This window comes from Mesoplodon mirus (genome assembly GCF_964341445.2).
Source record: "Mesoplodon mirus genome assembly, chromosome: 3".
Taxonomy (NCBI): Eukaryota; Metazoa; Chordata; class Mammalia; order Artiodactyla; family Ziphiidae; genus Mesoplodon; species Mesoplodon mirus.
The window spans coordinates 29,343,809-29,365,993 of NC_138978.1; the positions used below are offsets into that span (position 1 = coordinate 29,343,809).

At 46.8% G+C, this 22,185-nt stretch overlaps 1 protein-coding gene across 3 annotated transcripts; it reads right to left on the reverse strand.

Moving 5' to 3' along the window:
• Positions 1 to 178: 178 nt before the first annotated feature.
• AK2 (adenylate kinase 2) lies at positions 179 to 22,157 on the reverse strand (the record flags this gene model as incomplete). 3 transcript variants are annotated; one of them, XM_082612585.1, is made up of 7 exons in its annotated part: positions 21,978 to 22,155; positions 11,870 to 11,995; positions 9,785 to 9,895; positions 9,562 to 9,656; positions 4,866 to 4,938; positions 3,143 to 3,338; positions 179 to 1,079 (listed from the first exon to the last, which is right to left on the reverse strand). In XM_082612585.1, the coding sequence occupies exons 1-7, from the start codon at positions 22,074 to 22,076 to the stop codon at positions 1,075 to 1,077; spliced, it is 705 nt and encodes a 234-aa protein (XP_082468711.1). In that variant the 5' UTR covers positions 22,077 to 22,155. The 3 variants fall into 3 exon arrangements, with proteins under 3 accessions (XP_082468711.1, XP_082468712.1, XP_082468713.1); XM_082612586.1 differs by lacking the exon at positions 179 to 1,079 and having other exon boundaries at positions 2,972 to 3,338; positions 21,978 to 22,153; XM_082612587.1 differs by lacking the exons at positions 179 to 1,079; positions 3,143 to 3,338; positions 9,562 to 9,656 and having other exon boundaries at positions 4,867 to 4,938; positions 21,978 to 22,157.
• Between the last annotated feature and the right edge of the window lie 28 nt (positions 22,158 to 22,185).

Below are 22,185 nucleotides of genomic sequence, written 5' to 3' on the forward strand. Positions count from 1 at the left end.
AAATCCTGCACATCAGATGAAGGTCAAGAAGGTGCAGGCTCCTCTGATGAACATACGCTTGGACTTTCCTGCCTTCTCACGACTTCCAGTGACCACAAGATCCAGAATTCAATGTCAGATCCAGAATTCAGTCATTTTACTGGCCCACATCCCCTTAAAAAAATGCCACAACAGGGGATACAAACATTTAACACACTTTATTGATTTAGGGGCCAAACAAGGCAGCATTTGGACAGTTAAGAAAGGCACCTCATTGAAAATAATACATCACAGTGTTGTTGAGTGATCCCAGTCACAGGATTTGAGGATGGAAAGGACAATCTTTGGATAAGGTCGCTTAGGACACTTGCTCATTTATTAAAAAGGGTCCTTTCACACGACATGGATGGAGGAGGGCAAGAGTGTAGGACTGTGGCATATGCTGGGTGGCTGTTGAAAGCTTACCCATGAGAGCCGGTGGGCTGGTACATCAGTGCTAAGTTGGGAAGGGAGTGAGACCAGCCTGCTCCACCTGCCCCATGACTCCAGTAAACCTGATTTGCTGAGCCACTACCCCCATGAACATACTCTATTATCTCTTTCAAATGGGGAGATGACTTTTTGATCTCATGGTATGGGGAACCAGGGTTAGTAGTCAACTCCTGCCCTGTTCCAAGCTACAGGACGGACAGGACAACAGTGTGATTTCCTGCATTCCTGGGCTGGCATGAGGTTCTGATAAAAGCTGAGGTCTTAGGGCACTGGCTTTAAAAAATATCGTCACCAGTCTGGAGTAAATGACAACGTGATTCCTTAGAAATAATACTGCATCTCCCTGTTTCTATTTATACCCTCCAATCAGTGTTCTAAAAAATCAATTTTTTCCTTTGCTTATACTTTTTAGGGCTCCTACTCCATGGAAAAGAAGTTGCTTCACTACAGCACTGCTGCTCTCCCCATTCTCCTCTTGAGCCCTCACCAATCCGCCCTCTCCATCCTTACCCTGACCACCCCTCCCCTCTGCCCAGCACCTAAGAGCAGGGATCACGCCGCAGGGTGATGAGCAGTGGTGCAGTCTCGCCTGGCCTTCTGTTACTAGGCTGAAATAGAGAGGAAACAAGAGAGAACAAAATGGATTTTTAAAAACCAAGTAAATATCAGAGAAGCTTGGCATGCACGCCCCGGCAACCAAATGCATTAAACACTGGACATTTCTCTGCCAGGTGAAAGCTCTCATGCCTGCTGAGGTTAAGGTTCTGGAATTAAATGAAGCAAAAATTGAATCGTACCTACCCCCAAAAGGGCATATGCAACCCCAACGATCTTCCAGTTTTCACTGATAGCCCCCAAATCACACGCATGTGTGTACACACGTGAATGCATATCGATGGATGACAAGTATTTGAGTAAGGATCACGCACACTCTATCAGCAAACATTCAGGGACCTCACCTTTGAGGCCAAATGCCTGCAACTGTCCCTACTTGAAGAGGAGTCGACTCCAAGATTCATGAGGCCACCCTCACCCAGAGAAGGAGCCCAGATCCCCACAGACATAGCTGACAGTTTTGGTTTCACTCTCCTTCCTTGTCCATTCCCAGAAGTCATGTGCTTCCCAGAAACACCCCATGCCAGACTGGGTTTCCATTAAGAATGGATGGAGTTAGTTTACAGCCAGGGAAACGCGGCAGAGCAGAGTCAGCAGACACTCACTTGAAGCAGACAAAGAGGGACACGAGAGGGCCACGTACCCATAGCCAGCTTCCAGATGGACAGAGGACAAAACCTCTGGCGGTCCCACAGACAGCAGGAGAACTCAGGTCAGATGGGGACTGGGCACTTTACAGTCCACTCAACTGAGTCAGCAGATTACACTGGGCAGGTGGCATTATTTATTGGACCTGCCACTGATTTTTTTAATGGTTTTTTTCCAGAGGCTGCTGTTTTTGTGGTCCCTCACAGCAGTCTATTAATTCATCTGTTTGCCCCAAATCAAACCAGAGACCAAAAGGCACAGCATGAACCTCAGGAAATGCTTAATAGTTGGGAGCTGAGGTTAGGAATAAAAGCTGGTTACTGCCACAGGTCATCTTATTTTTGGGGTGATCCTTTCTTGGGGAGACTGGCCACCACCATCATGACGTAAGGGGTGAAGGATTGGATCTGGAAGGGAGATGGTTTGAGTTTAAAAGTGATACATCTGATTTGGGTTTCACATCCTGCAGAGAGACTGGGTTTGAATAAACTCTAATCAAAATGATCCCAAAATAATCCTTAAATCACTGTTTTGTTCACACTTGGAAACAGAGGCGAACATTAAAAATAAAAACAAACCTACCCTGGTCTCTCTTTGGGGAAGTGGACTGGCTGCCCTCAGATGCCCAGCCTGGATGTTCAGAAGATAGTCGAAATTCAAAAGGACCTTTCACCTGGTTTAATTCTTTGGCAACAATCCAGTATTCAACACAGGTCCCAAATGATTCCTACTTTACAGAACCATGGTGCAGTTCACAGAAATATTCCAACTTAGCCTGGCTCTTTCTATGGTGATACCCTCTGCAAGTAATTTCTGGAATCTATAATGTAAGTGCCTTTTCCTTCCTGTTTAGGGGGAAAAAATTAATGATCCCTTTCCACACACTGACTCATTTGGCTTTTCATTACGGGTGAGAAAACAAGTGGAATTTCTGGCCAACAGTCTGCTACTAGGAACTGTGGCCCTGCCTGACTTCATGTGACCCAGGACTTCTAATTAGCTGTTGGAGATGGAAAAAATACTAGGGAACTGGAATGCCTGGTAGATATCTGAGTAAGTTTATTTTGGTCAAAAAATAAAATCTAGAGTATGGCTAAAGAAATAAACAGCTAGTAAAGCAATCTTGCCTATAACTTAGAAAGTAGGAGAGTGTACACATACTTATACCGACACACTCATGCACGCACGCACACGCACACACACACAGATGAGATGAGAGTTGCACACACGCCAAAGATACATGAAGCAAGTGCTTTTTTAATCAGTACATCAAATGATACTCTTGCTGGCCTGAAGAAGCTTCCCTCTGCCTGCTCTGCCATTCCCACCCACTCCTTCAACAGGGATAGGAAGAAGAAAGAAGTTCCTTTTTGGACCCAACATTATATAAACATAACCAAGTCTTTACATGTGGCTTTGGAGAAGGCTGCTAGGATGCTTGCAAACACAACGTCAGGGGTCTGGGATGCGTCGATGGCAGAGTGGATCCCCCGTTTACTGTAGTACTCCACCAGCGGGGCAGTCTGAGTGTGATAGGCCTCCAGGCGGATTTTCAAGGCCTTCTCATTATCATCTGATCGGCGGACCAAGGGTTCCCCGGTGATCTGAGAACAGGAAGAGGGTAATGAAAGGCCAGGACTCAGCAAGTTCTCCTAATGCAAGCTGGATGCAGATCTGAGAGATGCTGTCTGATCCCGAAGTCCATCAGAGGGAAAGACAAGACAATCTAGACCCCCTCCAATAAAGAACTATAAAGAACTTCACTATTCCCAGCAAGTTGGTCCCAGGAGCAGACCACTTGGTCCAGAGAAATCAGGGAGCCTGAAACAGCAACTGTGAGGAAAGGGCTGAGACAGGGGGATAGACAAGGTCTCTCTCTCATGGCTTGTGCTCAGGCTGTTCAGCTTCCAAGACAAACACTTCTAGGGTGAGAAACAAGAAAGACAGAGGGGCTTCCCTGGTGGCGCAGTGGTTGAGAGTCCGCCTGCCGACGCAGGGGACACAGGTTCGTGCCCCAGTCCGGGAAGATCCCACATGCCGCGGAGCGGCTGGGCCCGTGAGCCGTGGCCGCTGCCGCCTGCCGACGCAGGGGACACAGGTTCGTGCCCCAGTCCGGGAAGATCCCACATGCCGCGGAGCGGCTGGGCCCGTGAGCCGTGGCCGCTGAGCCTGTGCGTCTGGAGCCTGTGCTCCACAACAGGAGAGGCCACAACAGTGAGAGGCCCGTGTACCGCAAAAACAAAACAAAACAAAAATAAAACCAAAAAAAAAAAAAGACAGAGGCCCCTGAGACCAGAAGAATACATCAAAATCACAGATGCAGTAGCAATTAGGATCTTAGCTGCATAAGTATTCAGTGTTTTTACTGGGGTGCCGGCCATCAACATTCTGAAAGTGGCAAGTGACAGGGAACACTGAGTAATAGAACTGCCAACTCTGTGAAACGTGACTAAGTTGACAGATAGCTTTGGAACCTGTATGACCTGATGAACTTGTCTCATATAACACAGGTAAATCCAGGAAATTCTTACTGTTGCCTGCGTGTTCTAAAACAGACAAGGTGAACTATTTATGGCAAATATCACAGTGAACATGTATGAGACCCCCCTTTTACATCTGCAAACAATTAAAGACTGTCATAGGAACTTGGCAGTGTTAACCTGGCCAAGCTCTTCTGAATCTGTAGGGCACAGTACAGTCACTAGAGAGAGAAGATATTCTTCTGAAGCAGGACTGGTCAACAAACATCTCTTCAGTACCATCCTCCCAACCGTGGCTCTAATCCGGGGCTTCCAAGCAGCCTTCTCCTGATTAGTTCACCATTTAGGTTGCCATGATGCCAGGAAGGGGCTGCTCTGGACAAAAGACAGGTACAAACTGGGCACTGGGAAGTGGCTGGCACTGGTGGCTACCTCAAGGTCAAGCAATAAACCACCTGGAGGAACACTCTAAAGATGAGCCATGGCCCATGTGATTTACGTGACAGCAATATTTCTCATGGTTAAGTTCGTAATATTGGTAGGAATAAAGGGAAAATGGGAAGAACAAAGGGAAGAAAGAAAAAAGAAAAAAAAGTGAAGTAAGAGAGAGGAAGGAAAGAAAAGGAAACTTCCCATCCTGAATTTACATACATCATCTTTCATGGGCTCCTTTGGGGGGTTGAACTCCTCGTGGTAGGAACGGCCACTCTTGGGGTGAATCAGTCTGAAAGACAGCAAATGCACAGGAATCAGGTTGCCGGAACCCCATGGGTCTCCAAGATGACAAGCACAGACAGAGAAGCTGGATGCAAGGACTTTAATCCAGCAGAGCACCTTGTTACAGGAATCTCTTGCTTAGGAAAATAACTGGGCATATGCCAGAGGGAGTATGTTTTCTCTTTTGACCCAACATTAAAATACATGGCTGGCTGAAGAGGCTGGTATCACGACAGCCTAATTCGGCTGTGTGAGACCATTCCGATGCAGGCCTTAAGCTGAATTCAGGGGCTACAGAGCAACGAGTCACGATCCCTGCTCACAAACAGTGATTAATTTAGAGGGGGAGACAAATGTGGAAATAAATAACTACAATAAATTTGGTAATCCTTTAACAGAGATTTGGACAAAGTGCCATGGGGGACAGAGGACAGAGAAACTAACCTTATTTTCTAAACTAGTTTGGTTATAAAACCAGAAAGGTGCTATAGGAAAAACATGTGCTATGAATGCAGACACCAGCAGACAACGCTGAACACCTCTGCGACCACACAGACACAGAAAGCCCAGCCATCAGAGGGAAATATTCAAGGCATCAGGGAAAACAACATATTAAGTCATAGAATAAAGAGCTCAAGAAGCAGCATTTACTTGGCACAGAATATGTAGCTGGCAGCTGCATCTCTGCTGTGTCCCCTTAAGCAACAAGCCCACGCTCCTGACTGGGAGTGGTCACACCACAGGAGCCCCGAAACCTAAGAAGGGAAGGAGGCAGGCCAAACACTGCTCAGCAGCTGGTGCCCACAACTTCGCGTGGCTTCCCAATTCTATGCCAACCAAGGTCTGCTTATTTAACTGATGGCTACTCTCCTCATGAAGGTCTGTTAGGCCAGAGCTTCCCAACATTTTTCACCTCTTGGCATACACAGAAGGTACTCAGGGTGCTTGCTCTGGTGGCTGAGGGGGTCAATATCTCAGCACATCAGTTGGGAAAGTCTGGGTTAGACTATCGAAGCCACACGTTTGTAAAATGTGATACTGTGTTTTAATGACAGCATATTTTGGGGGGCCAAGTGGTCCATTTATAGAATAAGGTGGTCCATTTACAGCATGGGGGACAAGCTGATAGCAGAGTGAGTAAGTTACACTGAGTGGGCCTGTGACTGCAATCATGTAACACGAGGTTGGGTCCTCCTTTATTTGAGTTGCTGGAGTGGTTCCTCTGGTGCATCCACTGGGAAATGACACCCACTAGGAGACCCAAGGAGAGGAAGAGCAGAAGCTGCGGGGCTCAGCTACAGCTTTCCTTTGGGAAGGGCTGGGGGCATGAAGTGTGGACCACGTTTCTTTTTTTTGGCCACGCTGTGCAGCATGCAGGATCTTAGCTCCCCAACCAGCATCGAACCCATGCCCCCTGCGGTGGAAGCGCGGAGTCTTAACCACTGGACCGCCAGGGAAGTCCCTGGACCTTGTTTCTTCACCTTCTGGAAAGCATGGGGCACACAGCAGCCAGGCTGCAACAAACACAATTCTCTCCTCTTCACGTCTCTACATCAGCTCTTGCACATTCCCAGATTCCCTCAGCCCTCCAGTTACATGTAACACTGCTCCGTCCCCACTTCCAAGTATCATTTTAAGAAGAAGGCAAGACTCATTCCCTAGAAGGGAAAAGAAACCAATCTCCAAGTTCTTAAAATGGGACTGGTCTTAAGTACCAACCAAAACAGCTCTACAAGCCACTGAGCCTGGCCTGCAGGCGGAGGTGAAGATGTGGAGGGATCGGGCTGGGATGCTACAGCCACTGCTACCTGGGGTGTGACACTTCAGACACCTGTTTTCTCATCCACAAAATGGGGATGGTACAAGACATTAGGCTAACGATACCAGAGAGCCAACACTGAATAGGTTAAAATCAAAACCCACCAGCCATACTTATGGCAAGAAATAAAATAATAACCCATAGAAGTGAGGTCAGAGCCAATTCTGAAGACATTTACAGTGGGGTCCTTATCATGTCAGATTTAAATAAGATCCACACTAAACTGGCTAGTTCCTGACTCTTCTTCTTGCAACAATCAGCATAGTGGACGAGGAGGCAGAAAGCAGGTTTTTGGTGCTAGTTCTGCCACTGATATGCAAGTGGGCTTGGAAAAACACCTTTACACAGTCTGACCTGTTCTGTTTCCTCCTCTGTAAGGGAGAGGGCCACACTACACCACTCACTTCCAAACCGAGAGACCGAGTCTTGGCTCTTTCGCCCTCTACAATTCTGGAGTTTGTTCTTCAGAATCTCTCAGTGCCCCACCAGCCAACCCCAGTCTCCATCACTTCACTGGTGGATCACATCAGGCTCCTCCAAGTGGGGTCCTTGTCTGTTTCTTATTTCCCTCAATTTAGCCTGTATACCAGGACCAAGCTAATGTTCTTAAAATGCTGTATCTGCCACAACGCCTAGTGGCTTAAGAACATCCCATGAGTCCTGACTCAGTCATGTCTACCCTCTCTTCCTTGGCAGACCTTCCCCAGCCAGGCTCCCATTCCACCTTCCCAACCGCATTCATTCTACCACCCAGCCTCCCAGGCCATTTCTCCAGCTCTGGACAGACATTCCGCCAGAAGCCTTAGCTACAGCCTCTCCCTCAATGCATACTCATCCTTGCCTCTACTCCCTTGTGGGAAAGCCTCAGCAAAATCCTCTCTATCCAGGAAGGTCAAGTCAGCCTTTACACCTCTCCTAGCCAGACTTCCCTCCCTGCCCCCAGGCTGTCTTCCTGGACCCCTACTGCACTAAACAGCCCGCTCTGAGGTCAGACATGGGCACCAGCATATTGTTCTATATTCTCTACTGGTCCCCTGCTCCCAGAGCTGTGCCTGCACAAAGCAGGCACTTAGGAAGCTGCGCTGATCAGATCAAAGGCCCCTCGTGTCACCTAGTACTATTAACATCTGCTTTGCAATGTCCGGGACCCCAGCCCTGGTCGTGTCCCTTCTTGTCAACCCTACTGCTTCTTGGACTACATCAACGTTGCTTGCCTACTCTGTGCCAGAGCAAAGAAACAAGATTCCTGCACTGAAGGAGCCTATGCAATAGCTGGAAACATGAAACCTGGACATTTGAAAAGAAAATTAATACACGGTGGATCCCACTGTATCTAACACAGCCTTCCAGGTAACACTTGCTCTGCTGCCTCTCTCCTGAAAGACATGGACTGCAGACACATGGAGAAAAATGTTCAACCTCATGAGGAAATCGAACATTTACAATCCGAAAACACTGCCCCCTTAATTAAAAAGCTTACATGTACTATGATGGTCACAGCATGAATTTAACAATGGAAAACTGGAAGAACACAAATGTACAACAATCGGGGAACAGTTAAGTCAATGATGGTTCATGTACTGTGAAATATCATGCAGCAATTAAAAATAATGGTCATGGAAGTCTGGTTCAAGATGGTAGGCTGACCACCTTCCTGAGGCTCCATTAAAGTGACTGAGGGGGCTTCCCTGGTGGTGCAGTGGTTAAGAATCCACCTGCCAATGCAGGGGACACGGGTTCGAGCCCTGGCCTGGGAAGATCCCACATGCTGCGGAGCAACTAAGCCCATGGGCCACAACTACTGAGCCTGTGCTCTAGAGCCCACGCGCCACAACTACTGAGCCCCAGTGCTACAACTACTGAAGCCCACGCACCTAGAGCCCGTGCTCTGCAACAAGAGAAGCCACCGCAACGAAGAGTAGCACCCGCTCACTCCAACTAGAGACAGCCCACGCGCAGCAACGAAGACCCAACACAGCCAAAAATAAAAACAAATAAATAAATTGAAAAAAAAAAAAGTGACTGAGGGATTAAAAAAAAGCTATATAGCCCATAATAAGGACAAGAATGGGAGGGTCTGTTAGTGGTTAAGAGCTTCCCACATATTTTTGGAAGGCACAAGGCAGATGGTAGCGTGGTAGTGAAAGAGGGCTGAGGAAACTGTAGCCTAAAGCAGTGGCACTTTTTAGGAGCAAACTCATCAGAAGCAGAAGCATTTCTGTGTTCAACGTCAACTACTATAGAGAAATAAGCACTTTAAAACAAAACACGCAAAAAAATTATAGTGTTATTCGCTAAGCTGGCTGTACCATGAGCAAGTTTTTCCTCAATTTTCTATACTGTGTAGATGGTCCTATTATTTTTATAATAAAAAGCCCACAGCAAGGTATGGCAACTCCAACTGAAATCGGACTTAAAAAGCACTAAAATGGAGATATACATGTAAGGAATTTAGTATTTCTTAAGCACCCAGGTAAGCAAGGCTCTGAAATATGCACAACATGCTATCTACCATGCACAATGGGTCCTTGAAGCAGGTACTATTACTTCCTCTCTACATATGAGGAAACAGCCTTAGAGAGATTAAGAAACTTGCCTAGGGTCAGAGTTAAAAGGTGACAGGACTGAGTTGCTGCTGGACTTCAGATCCCTTGCTCTTCCTTGCACATCCCCATCCCATGTCACCAAATAAGGTCAATCCACGTGGAAACGGCACTAAGCTTCATGGGTGGGATTAGGCCGGAGCAGTTCCTGTCGTCTGACAAAGCTCTGAGGAAGCATGAAAAGAAGGGACCTTCAGGGGACAAATACCTTCCTGTGATTCTCCGGATCAGCAGAGAGTCTGGGATGCTGAATTCAATCACAGAATCAAGCTTCTCTTTCCTCTTCTCCATGAGGTCATCAAGCTGTAAAAAAGCGTGTGGCCCACCTAAGCTACCAGAGCTTGATAAGACCCATTTCCCTCAAAGGAATAAAGAGGTAGAGGGCCAGGATTTGCTTTCATGCAATGGTGATACAAAACCAAGCCACTCACCATTTCTGCCTGCCTCACAGTCCGAGGGAAGCCATCTAAAAGAAAACCATTTTTGCATGGAGGCGTCTCCAAATTCTTCTCAATGAGCTCCACGACCATTTCATCGCTCACCTGGAAGTCAAGAACAAAACAATCTTGGGGTTAAATCCATTAACTAGGTGGCATTAGCCCAACTCCAGGGTCATAAGTTTATGTCTGTATAACCTGATTACTAAACAGGTTCTTGACCCCAAAGAAGCAAAAATCAGAGCAAATATGGAGTGGCTCCATTTGGAACATTCAGTTTCATGATTATTTCTGTGGCTGCCATATACACATTCTCCTCCCTTGAGATTCTCCTGTGTCCCAGTAATCTGGGTGAGGGAAGAGGAGTGCCTATCACCCTGCCAGGAGACCTCCACTTCTTAGGTCCTGAAGGCCTCCCTGGCCATTAGTCAGAGTCCTAGCAATCAGATAACAGCTCCTCAGCAATCAGCTGCCTTCAAGACATAAGTGAGGACATATGGCTGAGAGACCACCTGAGGAGGGCTCTAGGAGAGAACGGGGGTTGACCAGAATGGAGAAAGGCACCAACTTTACCTGTTTCACAATTTTGATTAGGCTAACAGTAAAGCGACCCAGGCTGTCTCGGACATGAAGCAACAGAGAAGTTCACTGACCTTGGCAAGACTGGTTCAGAACCAAGGAACCAAGAAGCCAGCCCAACACTCCTCTGAGCCTCTCTAAAAACCCCAACAAGGATCCTTCCTAGCTTCCAAAAACTGGTTTTCCTCCTGGGCTTTCACTGCAAGAAAAGTTCCCTGCCAGTATTAGAGTGAAGGCTGTCCATTTTGGTAGCTAATGCTCTTATCTCCTGGGACCAGCTGTGAACTTGGGGACAAAGTATAAGCTCTGCGACTAAGTGAAGGCTGGTGATAAGTAATCTCATTGCTACAACCCAATTTTTTCTCAGTACGGGATCTTCCACCAAGACCCAAAGTCCAAAATATCTAGCCTTATGGCTTGACTTACGGCCTCATTAACACGAAGGGAAAGCTAGAAGTAAAGGGGCAGCTGGGCACACAGGCAGGGCTACACCAGGTCCAGAATCTCAAAGCCTGACAGGAGGCCCAGCACCCACCCCAACCAACATTCTAAGATACGTAAAGACCAGAGAGCCAAGCGCAAAATGACTTCTTCCCAAGGCCAAGTCCCAGAATAACTCAGTTACAATTAAGCTCTGGCACTAATCAAAAAACATTTAGTAGGTAATAAATTGTACTTCTCCAATGAGATCAACTGGACTAAAAACAAGAGAAAATGCTATTATATTCACCAAATAAGGACTACTTTTGTCAACTGCCAAGCAACCCCTCTGTTAAAGACACAGAACAGGGCTTCCCTGGTGGCGCAGTGGTTGAGAGTCCGCCTGCCGATGCACGGGACACGGGTTCGGGCCCCGGTCCGGGAAGATCCCACATGCCGCGGAGCAGCTGGGCCCGTGAGCCATGGCCGCTGAGCCTGCGCGTCCGGAGCCTGTGCTCCGCAGCGGAAGAGGCCACAACAGTGAGAGGCCCGCATACCGCCAAAAAAAAAAAAAAAAAAAAAAAAAAAAAAAAAAAGACACAGAACAGAATCACAAAAGTAGATTAAAAACGCTTCTGAGACTTCCTGAGTCCTCTCTTGAATCACCCTTGAGTTCTGGCCTAGGGATGGCAGTTTCATTCTTGGCCTTAAAACTGGGTATATTACAAAATGTGCCAGCACAAAGGAACTTTAAGAATACCGTGAATAAAATAAGTGTCATAAATTCAGAATGAACCAAGTAACTTGCTACTGTAAAAGTTCATATAATGGGCAAGTTTGTTAAAACACCCCGCAGCACAGGGCTGTCCAACAGAACTTTCTACAGTGATTAAAATGTTCTATATCTGTGCGGGCTAGCAAAAACTTGAAATGTGGCAAGTGAAACTGAGGAAGTTAATTTTAAATTAAATTAAATTAAAATTAACTTCAGTAGTTACATGTAGCTGGTGCTCACCCTATTAGGCAGGGCAGATCTAGACTCTGAGGAATCTCAACATTCACTGGTACCACCAAACCTACCAGTTTCCCGGCATCCATAGTTGCCTTCAGCTTTTTTCCCAGCTCTGAGCCAGAAGCCACCATGGCCCTCAGCATGTCCCCAGTAGCCAAATGGCAGACACAGAAGTTTTCAGCCAACTTGGGTGCCTATGAAGGGGAAGACAAAAAAACAAGATACGGTTAACAGTGCAGGCCTTGGAGTTAGACTGCCTGGGTGTGAACCTGGCCCTGCCACTTACTGGCTATGTGAACTCAGACAAATGCCTATTTCCTTACCTGTAACGGGGATAAAAGTACCTTACACTATATTCTAACATATGATTATAGGGTTGTAGTTAAGAATTACATGAGATAATACACATAAGGCACTTAAAACAGTGCACCTAGCACAGGAAGCCATCATAAATATCAGCTATTATCACTACTTCCACTAGACACACTAGTGACGCATAAGCCTCAGTTTCCCCATTATAAATGGGAAAAACCGGAACAGCGGTGCCAACACTTCACACGGTTGCTCAGAAGTTTGAATGAGTTCATGTATATAAAGCACCTGGCACAATGCCTGGCATGTAATGTGAATGAATATCCGCCAAAGGGATGGACGTGTGGCTGTCAAGTACTGTGGTCACCAGCGTGGGAGGCAGCTGCAGCCAGGCGCAGAAGTCTCCCTCAGGCAGACTCGGTTCTTCCCTTCCCTGTCACTAGGTAGCTGCATTATCTGGGCCAAATCACTTAACCTCTCAAGAGGCTCCGTTTTCTCATCTGTCTAAAATGAAGGCAAAAAGTCTCTGTCTCAGAAGGTAGCTGTGAGGATCAGACGAGATGTATATATGAAGAGCACCTGGCAAACAGTAAGTGCGTAGTAGCTTTAGGGAGCAGGATAGCCTTTTGGCTAAGAGCATGGGCTTGAGAGTCAAACGCCTGGGTTTCAGACACCAGGTCCACCAATGACTGGTTATGTGACTTGAGAAGAATTATATCATTTTTCTAAATTTTAAATTTCCTCTAGGTAAAATGGAGATAGTAATAGTACCTGTATCACTGGGCTGATGAGATTATATAGAATTCCACATATGCAGGGCCAGGCACTTTGTAAGTGCTCAGTGAACATCAGCTGTTACTGTAACCCCTGTCTTAATTCCATATTCATTCATACAGAAAGAAAATACTAATACTTCGAAGATGCCTCTTCTAAGAACCCTGCTGGGTACCAGGGAAACAGATGAATAGGAGACACAGACTCTGTCCTCTATGAGTTCATAGTTTGGTGACTATACCACAGAATGAAGACTAGAAGAGAAGAGACCCTGGAGAGTTCGACATTGGTTTTGTAGCGGCAAAAAAGAATGCAGAATTCATGAGGAATAGAATCAGTTCAAGGAGCCTAACACTTTGCTTTCTGGTTCAATTGTTTTGGAAAAGAAGTAGGGTGGGAACCTTGTTCAAACCAGTTCATCGGGAGCTTTCTTAGGTGCACGTGGTAAAGGCTAAATAGACAGGGCTCAGGGCAACAAGTGCTGGTTTGTGACTCATGGACTGCTTCAGCTCAGAGAACTGACTTCATAGCAAAATGGAACCAAGATGAGGTATTTAAAACCGCACTTGGGAAACCAGTGAAGGTCAGGATGCCCTGGTGGTGGAAAACCTTCTGGTCCTTCGGGCTGGCACAGTGGCCACAAACCCAGAGAGCTGTGCTTTTCTGCCGATCTTTCTCCTTGGTTGCTGAAATTAACTTGGGTGAAAAACTGGGAGGTCAGGCTTGTTCCAGGGGAAAGAGTAACCAAAACACCAGAGAAGAGCTGTTAGCGCAGAACCTAACCTCCCAATTTTTACCACTCTAAACCATAGGACTCTTCTGTGCTATTTCAGGTGACTCGACTCTCCGGCTGTGTGGAAGCACACTCCCAGAGGGAAGACGCAGAGCATGGCGGAAGACTAACTCCTTCATTTCTGGCGGGCTGCACGAGAGTCAATGGGGTGGGCTGCAAAGAGCATGAACTTTGGAGTCAGACAGATTTGCACATGAACCCTGGCTGCCCTCAATAGCTTTATGACCTTTGGCTAGTTACTTAATTTCTCAGAATCTGTTTCCTTACCAAATAGGGATAATGTCTACTTCATAGGGCTGTTGTGAGGATAAAATGAAATAAAGCACCCAAAATATCAGACACACCGTAGGCATTCAGTAAATGAAAGACCTCCTTTCAAGGTCTTTTTTTTTTTTTTTTTTTTTTTTGCGACACGCGGGCCTCTCACTGCTGTGGCCTCTCCCGTTGCGGAGCACAGGCTCCGGAAGCGCAGGCCCAGCCGCTCAGCGGCATGTGGGATCCTCCCAGACCGGGGTGCAAACCCGCATCCCCTGCATCGGCAGGCGGACTCCCAACCACTGTGCCACCAGGGAAGCCCAAGGTCTTTCTTTTTTGCATTACTCTTTACTTGCAAACTATAGAAGCAGCCTGATGAAATAGCTGTATTTCATTCCCCTTACACTTCACGCTTATACTTTTTTTTTTCTGTTTTTTTTTTTTTTTTTTTTTTTTTTTTGCAGTGCGTGGGCCCTCTCACTGCTGTGGCCTCTCCCGTTGCGGAGCACAGGCTCCGGACGTGCAGGCTCAGCGGCCACGGCTCACGGGCCCAGCTGCTCCGCGGTATGTGGGATCTTCCCGGACTGGGGCACGAACCCGTGTCCCCTGCATCGGCAGGCGGACTCTCAACCACTGTGCCACCAGGGAAGCCCTTATACTTTTTTTAGAGCAATGTTTCTCCTACTCCAAACCACCAGAGGGTACTGCTAAAATGCAGATTCTGATTCTACAGGGCCCGCCCTGAGCATCTGCATTTTAAACAAGCTTCCAGGCCTGGCTGTGCTGCTGACCCCTGGACCACACTTAGCTGCTGCTGAGGCCCTGAGCCACATGTGTCTCACTAGCCATGGGCTACTGTTGAGCCCAAGAAATAGGCCCCCCATCTGTATGAGAAACCTGTGGTTTGGGAAGGGGGTGTGGTTCAGAATGGCTAAAACCACTAGGGAGGCAGCATGGTGAGGTTAGTGTTCTTATGCATCAGTGTATTATCACAATCATCCGGGGCACTTGCTAAAAATACAAAGCCAGGCCTGCCCTTGAAGTGTATGGTTGAGTGGTTTTCAGGTAGCATGGTGGGACTCTGACGCACACAGATTGTGAAGCCCTGGGGCAGGGGTGCAAGACTGGGTTTTATAGTGGTACAGACCTGGGATTTACAGTTTACTCACTGTGTCACCTTGAACAAGATACATAGCCTTAAGGCCTTGGTTTCTTCATCTCTAGAGTACAGTAAGTCAAGCTGCAAACTTTCAAAGATGCAGACGTGCGTTCACATGTCCAATCATGTAAGTTCACGTGTCTGGCATACACTGTCACGTGCATGCATCCTCTACAAGTGGTTGCGCTTTTGTATAGTTTACCGTACAGGACTGTATAAGAGTACAGAAGTATAGTATCTTTATTTCAAGCCCAGTATGTCCTGAAACAAGTGTAAAAGCAGCGGTAATGTAGCTGGTACTGCTAAGAAGTGCCAGGAATTGGAGGCCCAGAGAAAGGACGAAGTGACACAAGAGGAAGAAGAAGTAACTGAAGAACCGAAGAGATTCACAATGCAGGAAATGGCAAGGGGATTTTCTTTATTTGAGGAGGCACTATTAGATTTTGAGGCACAGCACCTGAACGTAGGACGGTACACAAAGGCTGCAGCAGCCGTTCAGAATGCAATCCAGCGGTACTGTGCCATCTATGACGAGAAAAAAAGAGCTACTACCCAGACATCACTGGATCATTTTTTCAAGAGGGTAGATAGAGTTGAATCCAGCAAGGAACCAGAACCTGTGCCATCGACGTCAGACGTGAGTGAAACTGCAGCTTGCCCTCCGTCTCCTATTGCTGACGATCCTTCAGCTCTACCATCTCCCACCTCCTCTACCTACTCCAGTCGGTAACTCTTCTTGCCTGTTCACCCTATGCCCCCGTATGCCAGCTGTTGTACTGTACCACTGTACTTTTCAAGGTACTGTACTGTATGATTAAAAATGTTTTCTTTATTTTATTTTTATGTATTACTGGTGTGAAAAGTATTATAAACCTATTACAGCACAGTACTATATAGCTGATTGTGTTAGTTGGGTACCTAGGCTAACTTTGTTGGACTTACGAACAAATTTGACTTACCAACACGCTCTCGGAATGGAACTCATTTGTATGTAGGGGACTTACTGTACAGACAACAATGTCTACTTTCAGAGCTGTTATGGGGATTTGGCAAGATCACATACACAAAAGAATCCAGCATAGTGCCTGGCATTTAGGGAAAATGTCAGTCTTTAAGATTTGATTTAATCAAGCTCATTTGTTTTCTTACCTCGAAATCATCTTTCTACTGCTGTCTTTCCCACTTCCACCTCCAACGCTTCTGTACGTGTAGCTGCAATCATCTCCTAAAATACTGCTGGACATATTACCCACCCCCCAACAAACATACATTCAGAAGCCTCAACGTTCCCCCAGGGCAACAGGGGAGAAGTCTCAATACCTTAGTCCAGCACTCAGTGTCGTCCACAACCAACTTCCTATACCTCCCAAGCTACTCAAATTTGCCTCCACAAGTCCCCTACCAGGATGCCCTGCACAACGGCAAACAGCTGCTCTATATATGCTTTCCAATTACATAAGCCTCTCCATGGACCTTGGCTCAAGATCCTCTCTATGCAAGAATGCCCTCTCCCTTCCTCCTACTGGTCCAAGCTCTACCCTCCTCTGTAGTCAAATTCTGAGCATATCTCTCCCACCAAAAACCCTCCCCAACTACCCTTTCTTCCTCCAAGAAGGAATCACATCAACATCAGCTAACTGGGTGTTTGCAAGATGCCAAGCAATTTTTCCATGCATTGTTTTACAGTATTTAGTACGTATAATACATAACAAATATGTGAGGTAGTAACTATTTTTATCTGCATTTTACAAATGAAATTCAGAGGCTAAGTTGCCCAAGATCACAAAGCTAGTAACAACAGATCTGGCAACTGGCCTCAAGACTGTCGAGCCCTAGCTCTTATCCATGACACCACATGGCTTTACTAACAACACCCCGTCCCCGCCCCCGCCCCCCCCCCCACCCAGAGCCTTAGTGGCTGTCCTTGGGGAAGTGTGTGTATATGTGTGGAAGGGAGCACAGGGAGGCCTTCACGGTGCTGGCAATGTTCTGTTTCTTCATATGGGTATAAGCTACACAAGTGTGTTCACATGTGAAAATTCATCAAGCTGCCCACCTAGGATATCTGCACCTTTCTCTATGTATATTATACTTCAATTAAAAAGTTTTTTAAAAGCATAGAAACCTGGGCTTCCCTGGTGGCACAGTGGTTGAGAGTCTGCCTGCCAATGCAGGGGACGCAGGTTCGTGCCCCGGTCCGGGAAGATCCCACATGCCGTGGAGCGGCTGGGCCCGTGAGCCATGGCCGCTGAGCCTGCGTGTCGTCGCGGAGCCTGTGCTCTGCAACGGGAGAGGCCACAACAGTGAGAGGCCCATGTACCACAAAAAAAAAAAAAAAAAAAAAAAGCATAGAAACCTGTGTTTGAATTTCAGCTCTGCCTGTTAACTGACCATGTAACCTCAGGCCAGAGATCCTTTAATCACTATAAATTGGATATATTAGTACCAACATCACTGGGTGTGTAGGAGGAAGAATGGAAGACTCTCAACAAATTATAGTTCTTTTCTAACCCCGAACTGTCCTAGCATTTGTCAGTCACTCATCTCACACTTCCCATATGGTACTCTGCACTAGTAAGTACTGCTTGCATGCATGTTCATTTCTGCCCCTACACCTAGACTGATAGCAACGATAAGATGGTAACACCGTTCAAGAATCAGTCACGAGGGCTTCCCTGGTGGCGCAGTGGTTGAGAGTCCGCCTGCCGATGCAGGAGACATGGGTTCGTGCCCCGGTCCAGGAAGATCCCACATGCCGCGGAGCAGCCAGGCCCGTGAGCCATGGCCGTTGAGCCTGCGCGTCCGGAGCCTGTGCTCCGCAACAGGAGAGGCCACAACAGTGAGAGGCCCGCATACCGCAAAAAAAAAAAAAAAAAAAAAAAAAAAGAATCCGTCACGAATTCAAATCCTATCTTTGCTACTTTATGTATGTCCTGGGGCAAGATACACACTGGGCCTCAGTTTACCAGGCAAAGGCAAAGATAACAAAAGGACCTTTCTCCTAGGGCTGCAGGATTAAATCAGATGACACCTGTAACATCTTTGGCTGTGGGGGGTAGGGTCTGTCACTTAACCCAGCAAAGGGTGACTATTTTGCAATATTAAACCCTCTTGAGGGCAAGGGCTGCCCTGCATCTCTGGCATGGAACTTATCCAACAAAACATGCATAGGGCAGGAGACAAATCTAACCCAGGGCAGCAGATAGCAGCAGAAAGAGCAGGAGCTTTGAGGTCATTCAGATGCAAGATCAGCCAATTACTTGCCCTGTAACCTAGAGAACAAGCTCTTTGAGCTTTAGTTTCTCTACCTGTAAAAGGGGGAGTAAGAGCATGGGTCTCACAGAGTTGTTTCCGCACTGTGAGCGTCAATGCACTGACATAACTGACAGAGCCTGACCTGCAAGATGGCAGCTGACGGCCTAGGTGTGCTGGCCTTGAAGAACTGGTGTCAGCTGGACACATGGAAGAAACTATGAAAGGGGCTGGCAGAGGAAACAGAAAACATACCCGTTTTAGCCACACCATAGGAACATCTAACCCTAAAAGGGAGACAGGGAAGTAAGGTTATTTAAACAAAACAACAAATCTAAGCGTTCCAGATGTTTTAGACATTATTATGTTGATGCAAAAGCAGGTAGTTTTAAAATGTTTAACTATTTTAGTTAAAAGTAAAAAGTTTTAAAAGGAAACAGATTATTTCAGTCACGCCAACATTAAATACCTAAAATACTGAGTTATGCAGGTATAAAAGGAAGCACTAGTGGGAAGAAAACAAACATTACTGAGCAGGCACTAGGCACTAACCCAGGTTAGGATTTTACATCAAAGACCACAAACATTTACCAGGCAGGCAACACAAATGAAGTGGGTCAAATATAAGCAACAGGCAGCGAAGAGGGCTATGCAGGGGATAGGAGAGCACATGGACCACCCAAAGCGGCATCTCCACTCAACTGCGTGCCACGCTGGAATGGAGGCTCAGAACCACCAGATCTGACTTCTCAAAGAGAAACGAGAGCTCTGGATTTTTAAGTGAAATTTCGCAACTGAAAACACTGTGTGGTCAACTTATTATTTTGAAAGCTGACAAATTATAGGGATAAATCAAGCATTTAACCTACCCTTACTGTACATACCATACCAAATAGTAGGTGAGAAGTTTCTCTTTATAGAAATATTTCAGCTAATAAATGAAAAGGGAATGATATAAGTAGAACATCACCATTTTGCCACCCACAGTGAATTCCTGGACCCAGGCATTGAACACCAGAGATAAGCAGACACAGTATGCCTCCTAATGGACAGCACACCACCACCTGTGATGTAGTTGGGCCAAAAAGTGAACCCAGATCTGGTTAATTGTTTTTTTACAGGAAAGAAAGAGGAAGATGTTAAATATGGCATGGGGATACAATAAAAAAATTCTCAGAAAGAGGGATACTCCCAGAATAAACAACTTCCACAAAAAAGCTGCAAGGAAAAAAAAAGGGGGGAACCTGTAAATTAAAAGGGACTTGAAATGATCATATTTGTGAGACAAATGAATGGAAATGTAAACATTTACTGTTATTATTGTTTTTAGGGGATAGTGTGCTTGTTTACAAAAAAGAATTTGTCTTTTAGAAATACACATTGAAATATTTACAAACGACGTGTTATAATGTCTGGGAGCTGCTCTAGAATAATCTGTGAAGGGAGAGTGGATGGGGAAGGAATGGCCACCAGCTGATGGTAGCTGGGGCTGGATAATGGGTACATGGGGGCTCATTACACAATCCTGTCTTCTTCTGTGTATTCAAACTCTTCATAATAAAAAGCTGGGGTGTGTCTGCAGGCTAAATTCTGCTGCAGGCTGCCACTTTGCAACCTCTGATTTAGGAACACGTTTTTTTTTAAAACTCATTAAAACTACAACCACCAGTATTCCTATTGTTCCAGTTATGGAGAGAAAAGTGTACAGAGGTTAAGCGACTTGTGTAAATCTTACCCTTAAGTCCCAGCTCTAATCACATCTCCTCGACTTCCACAAGGCCTTCTCTGACCAACTCTCATCATACATACACCCTTATAAATCAGCTCATAGTATAATTTTCTTCAAAACGTCCCGAAAACATCACCCTTTACACCGAGATACAGCTGAGTTGGGGGGTGGGGGGATGTGTTACTAAGATAGGGAGTCAATAATTAGTGAACACCTACTATGTGCCACGTTGTCATCTAGGTGTGCTTTACACACATATATAACCTAATTTTCCAGTATCCTTGTTAACGTTTGGTCTAGGGGGGCAAGGACCTTATCAGTCTCCTTTAGTACTCTGTCTCCAGTGTTCGGTGCTCATGACATGTTGAATGAGTAAGGTTAAGTATTAGCCCCATTTTTCAGGTGAGAGCAGTGAGGCTTAGAAGTTACAAAGCTTGCTAAACTATAAAGCCCTTGTCTCAGCACAGGGATGGGTTGTCCATTTCACAACTACTGAAATTATTAACTTCAATATGAACTAAGAAAAAACAACTCATGCATTTGAGCTACCTCATTTATCTCGGTCACTCACAGCAAAAGTCCGTAGAGTTTGGGATTAAACATTCCTAAACTGCAGGTTACCTAATAACGGAGGGTGGTAGCAACAGGAAAGAGGAGCATTCAATGTTACTGAGGACAAGGGGGTTAGGTAACAATGACCCCCAAAGGCAAATCGGCTCTGGCTATAGAGAGAAAAGGGAAAGTGGTCTTTCTTCACCTAGTAGACAAGAGCCAAAAAGCAAAGTCACAGGAATGAACTGAATCTCCAAGACTCCCCTTCTCCTCATCACCCACATGAATCTGTGTTCATCCGTTTCCAGTAACCTCATCAAATAATGTGCTGGGTGTCACAGGAGCCCCAAGAATGAGGAAGACAAATGGTCTGTCTGCCAGGACTTTGCAATCTTTGCAAGGGCTCAGAAGAGAAGAGGGGGCACAGAGCAGCACCCAGAATCCCATTCCCTTAGCAGATCAGACTTTCAGGAATTCCCTCTTTAGACCCTAACAGCAAGCAAAAACTTGAGGGCAGGGGTGGGGGGCAATGCCAGACCCCAGGCAGGAGGAGGATATTGATAATCCAACCTATGGGCTTCGAAATCCTAAGTGAGATCATAAATCCCAACCCTGATCTATGGGCCCATTATGTCCCAGGTGCCAAGTGAGGCCCCACGGTCAGCAGAAGGTAACTTCAGACTCCAATCACTCAGAGCCCTGAGGTTCCAGGCTCCATGAAGTCAATTTTGCTAACTTGAGAAAGCCGCCTGACCTCTCTGGGCCTGTTTTCTCACCTGTATATTGAGGTACTCTCTCCCATCCCCCCAACTTAACTGTCTCAGGCAGGTCATACCTCACTTCTCTTAGCAGTCCTCCTAACCAGCACAGGCCAGCTCCTGCTTTCCCCCATGAGCGGGAGATGCTACTCCACCTTCAGGCATTAGTCATTACCAGAAACGTCCCCCTACCCCGAGTGCCTGGAACGTAACCCTCGACAACCCACTACCAAATTAAATCGCAGGCAATCTGGGGTCCCTGCGTCCACTCGGGGTGTAATCTACATGCCTCAGCCCAGGGCTCACTTTACCCTTCAAATCTTCCCAGCTTCTAAACCCTTAAGGGATCTAATCAGTCCTTAGGATCACCTAACACGGCACCTCAAGCCTGGGTCCCTCAAGAACTCTAACTCAGACTCCCTCGACCTCCAATGTGGACCCTCCCCCAAACACCTGCTAGAACCCCAGACGCCAGCCAGGGTACCCCTCCAGGCTTCAGCCAGCGGGCCCGGCTCAGGGGCGACCCAGACTTCGGCAGCCCTGACCTTCGAGTCCCACGGGCTCTGCCGACAAGCCCGGCTCAGCAACTCACCTGGGTACCCTTGCCGGCTCCGGGCGGCCCCAGAAGCACGGCCCGGATGCCTTCAGGACACTCTCTAGCCGGTTCGGCCACGGGCACGTTGGGAGCCATGGCCGCCAAAGCCTCTCGCTGCTCAACCCGCCGGCAGTCCTCGCAAGTCCACCGCTTCCAGGCCAGCGCGCCACGCACGCCACGCACGCCCCCCTAGCTGTTCACACTG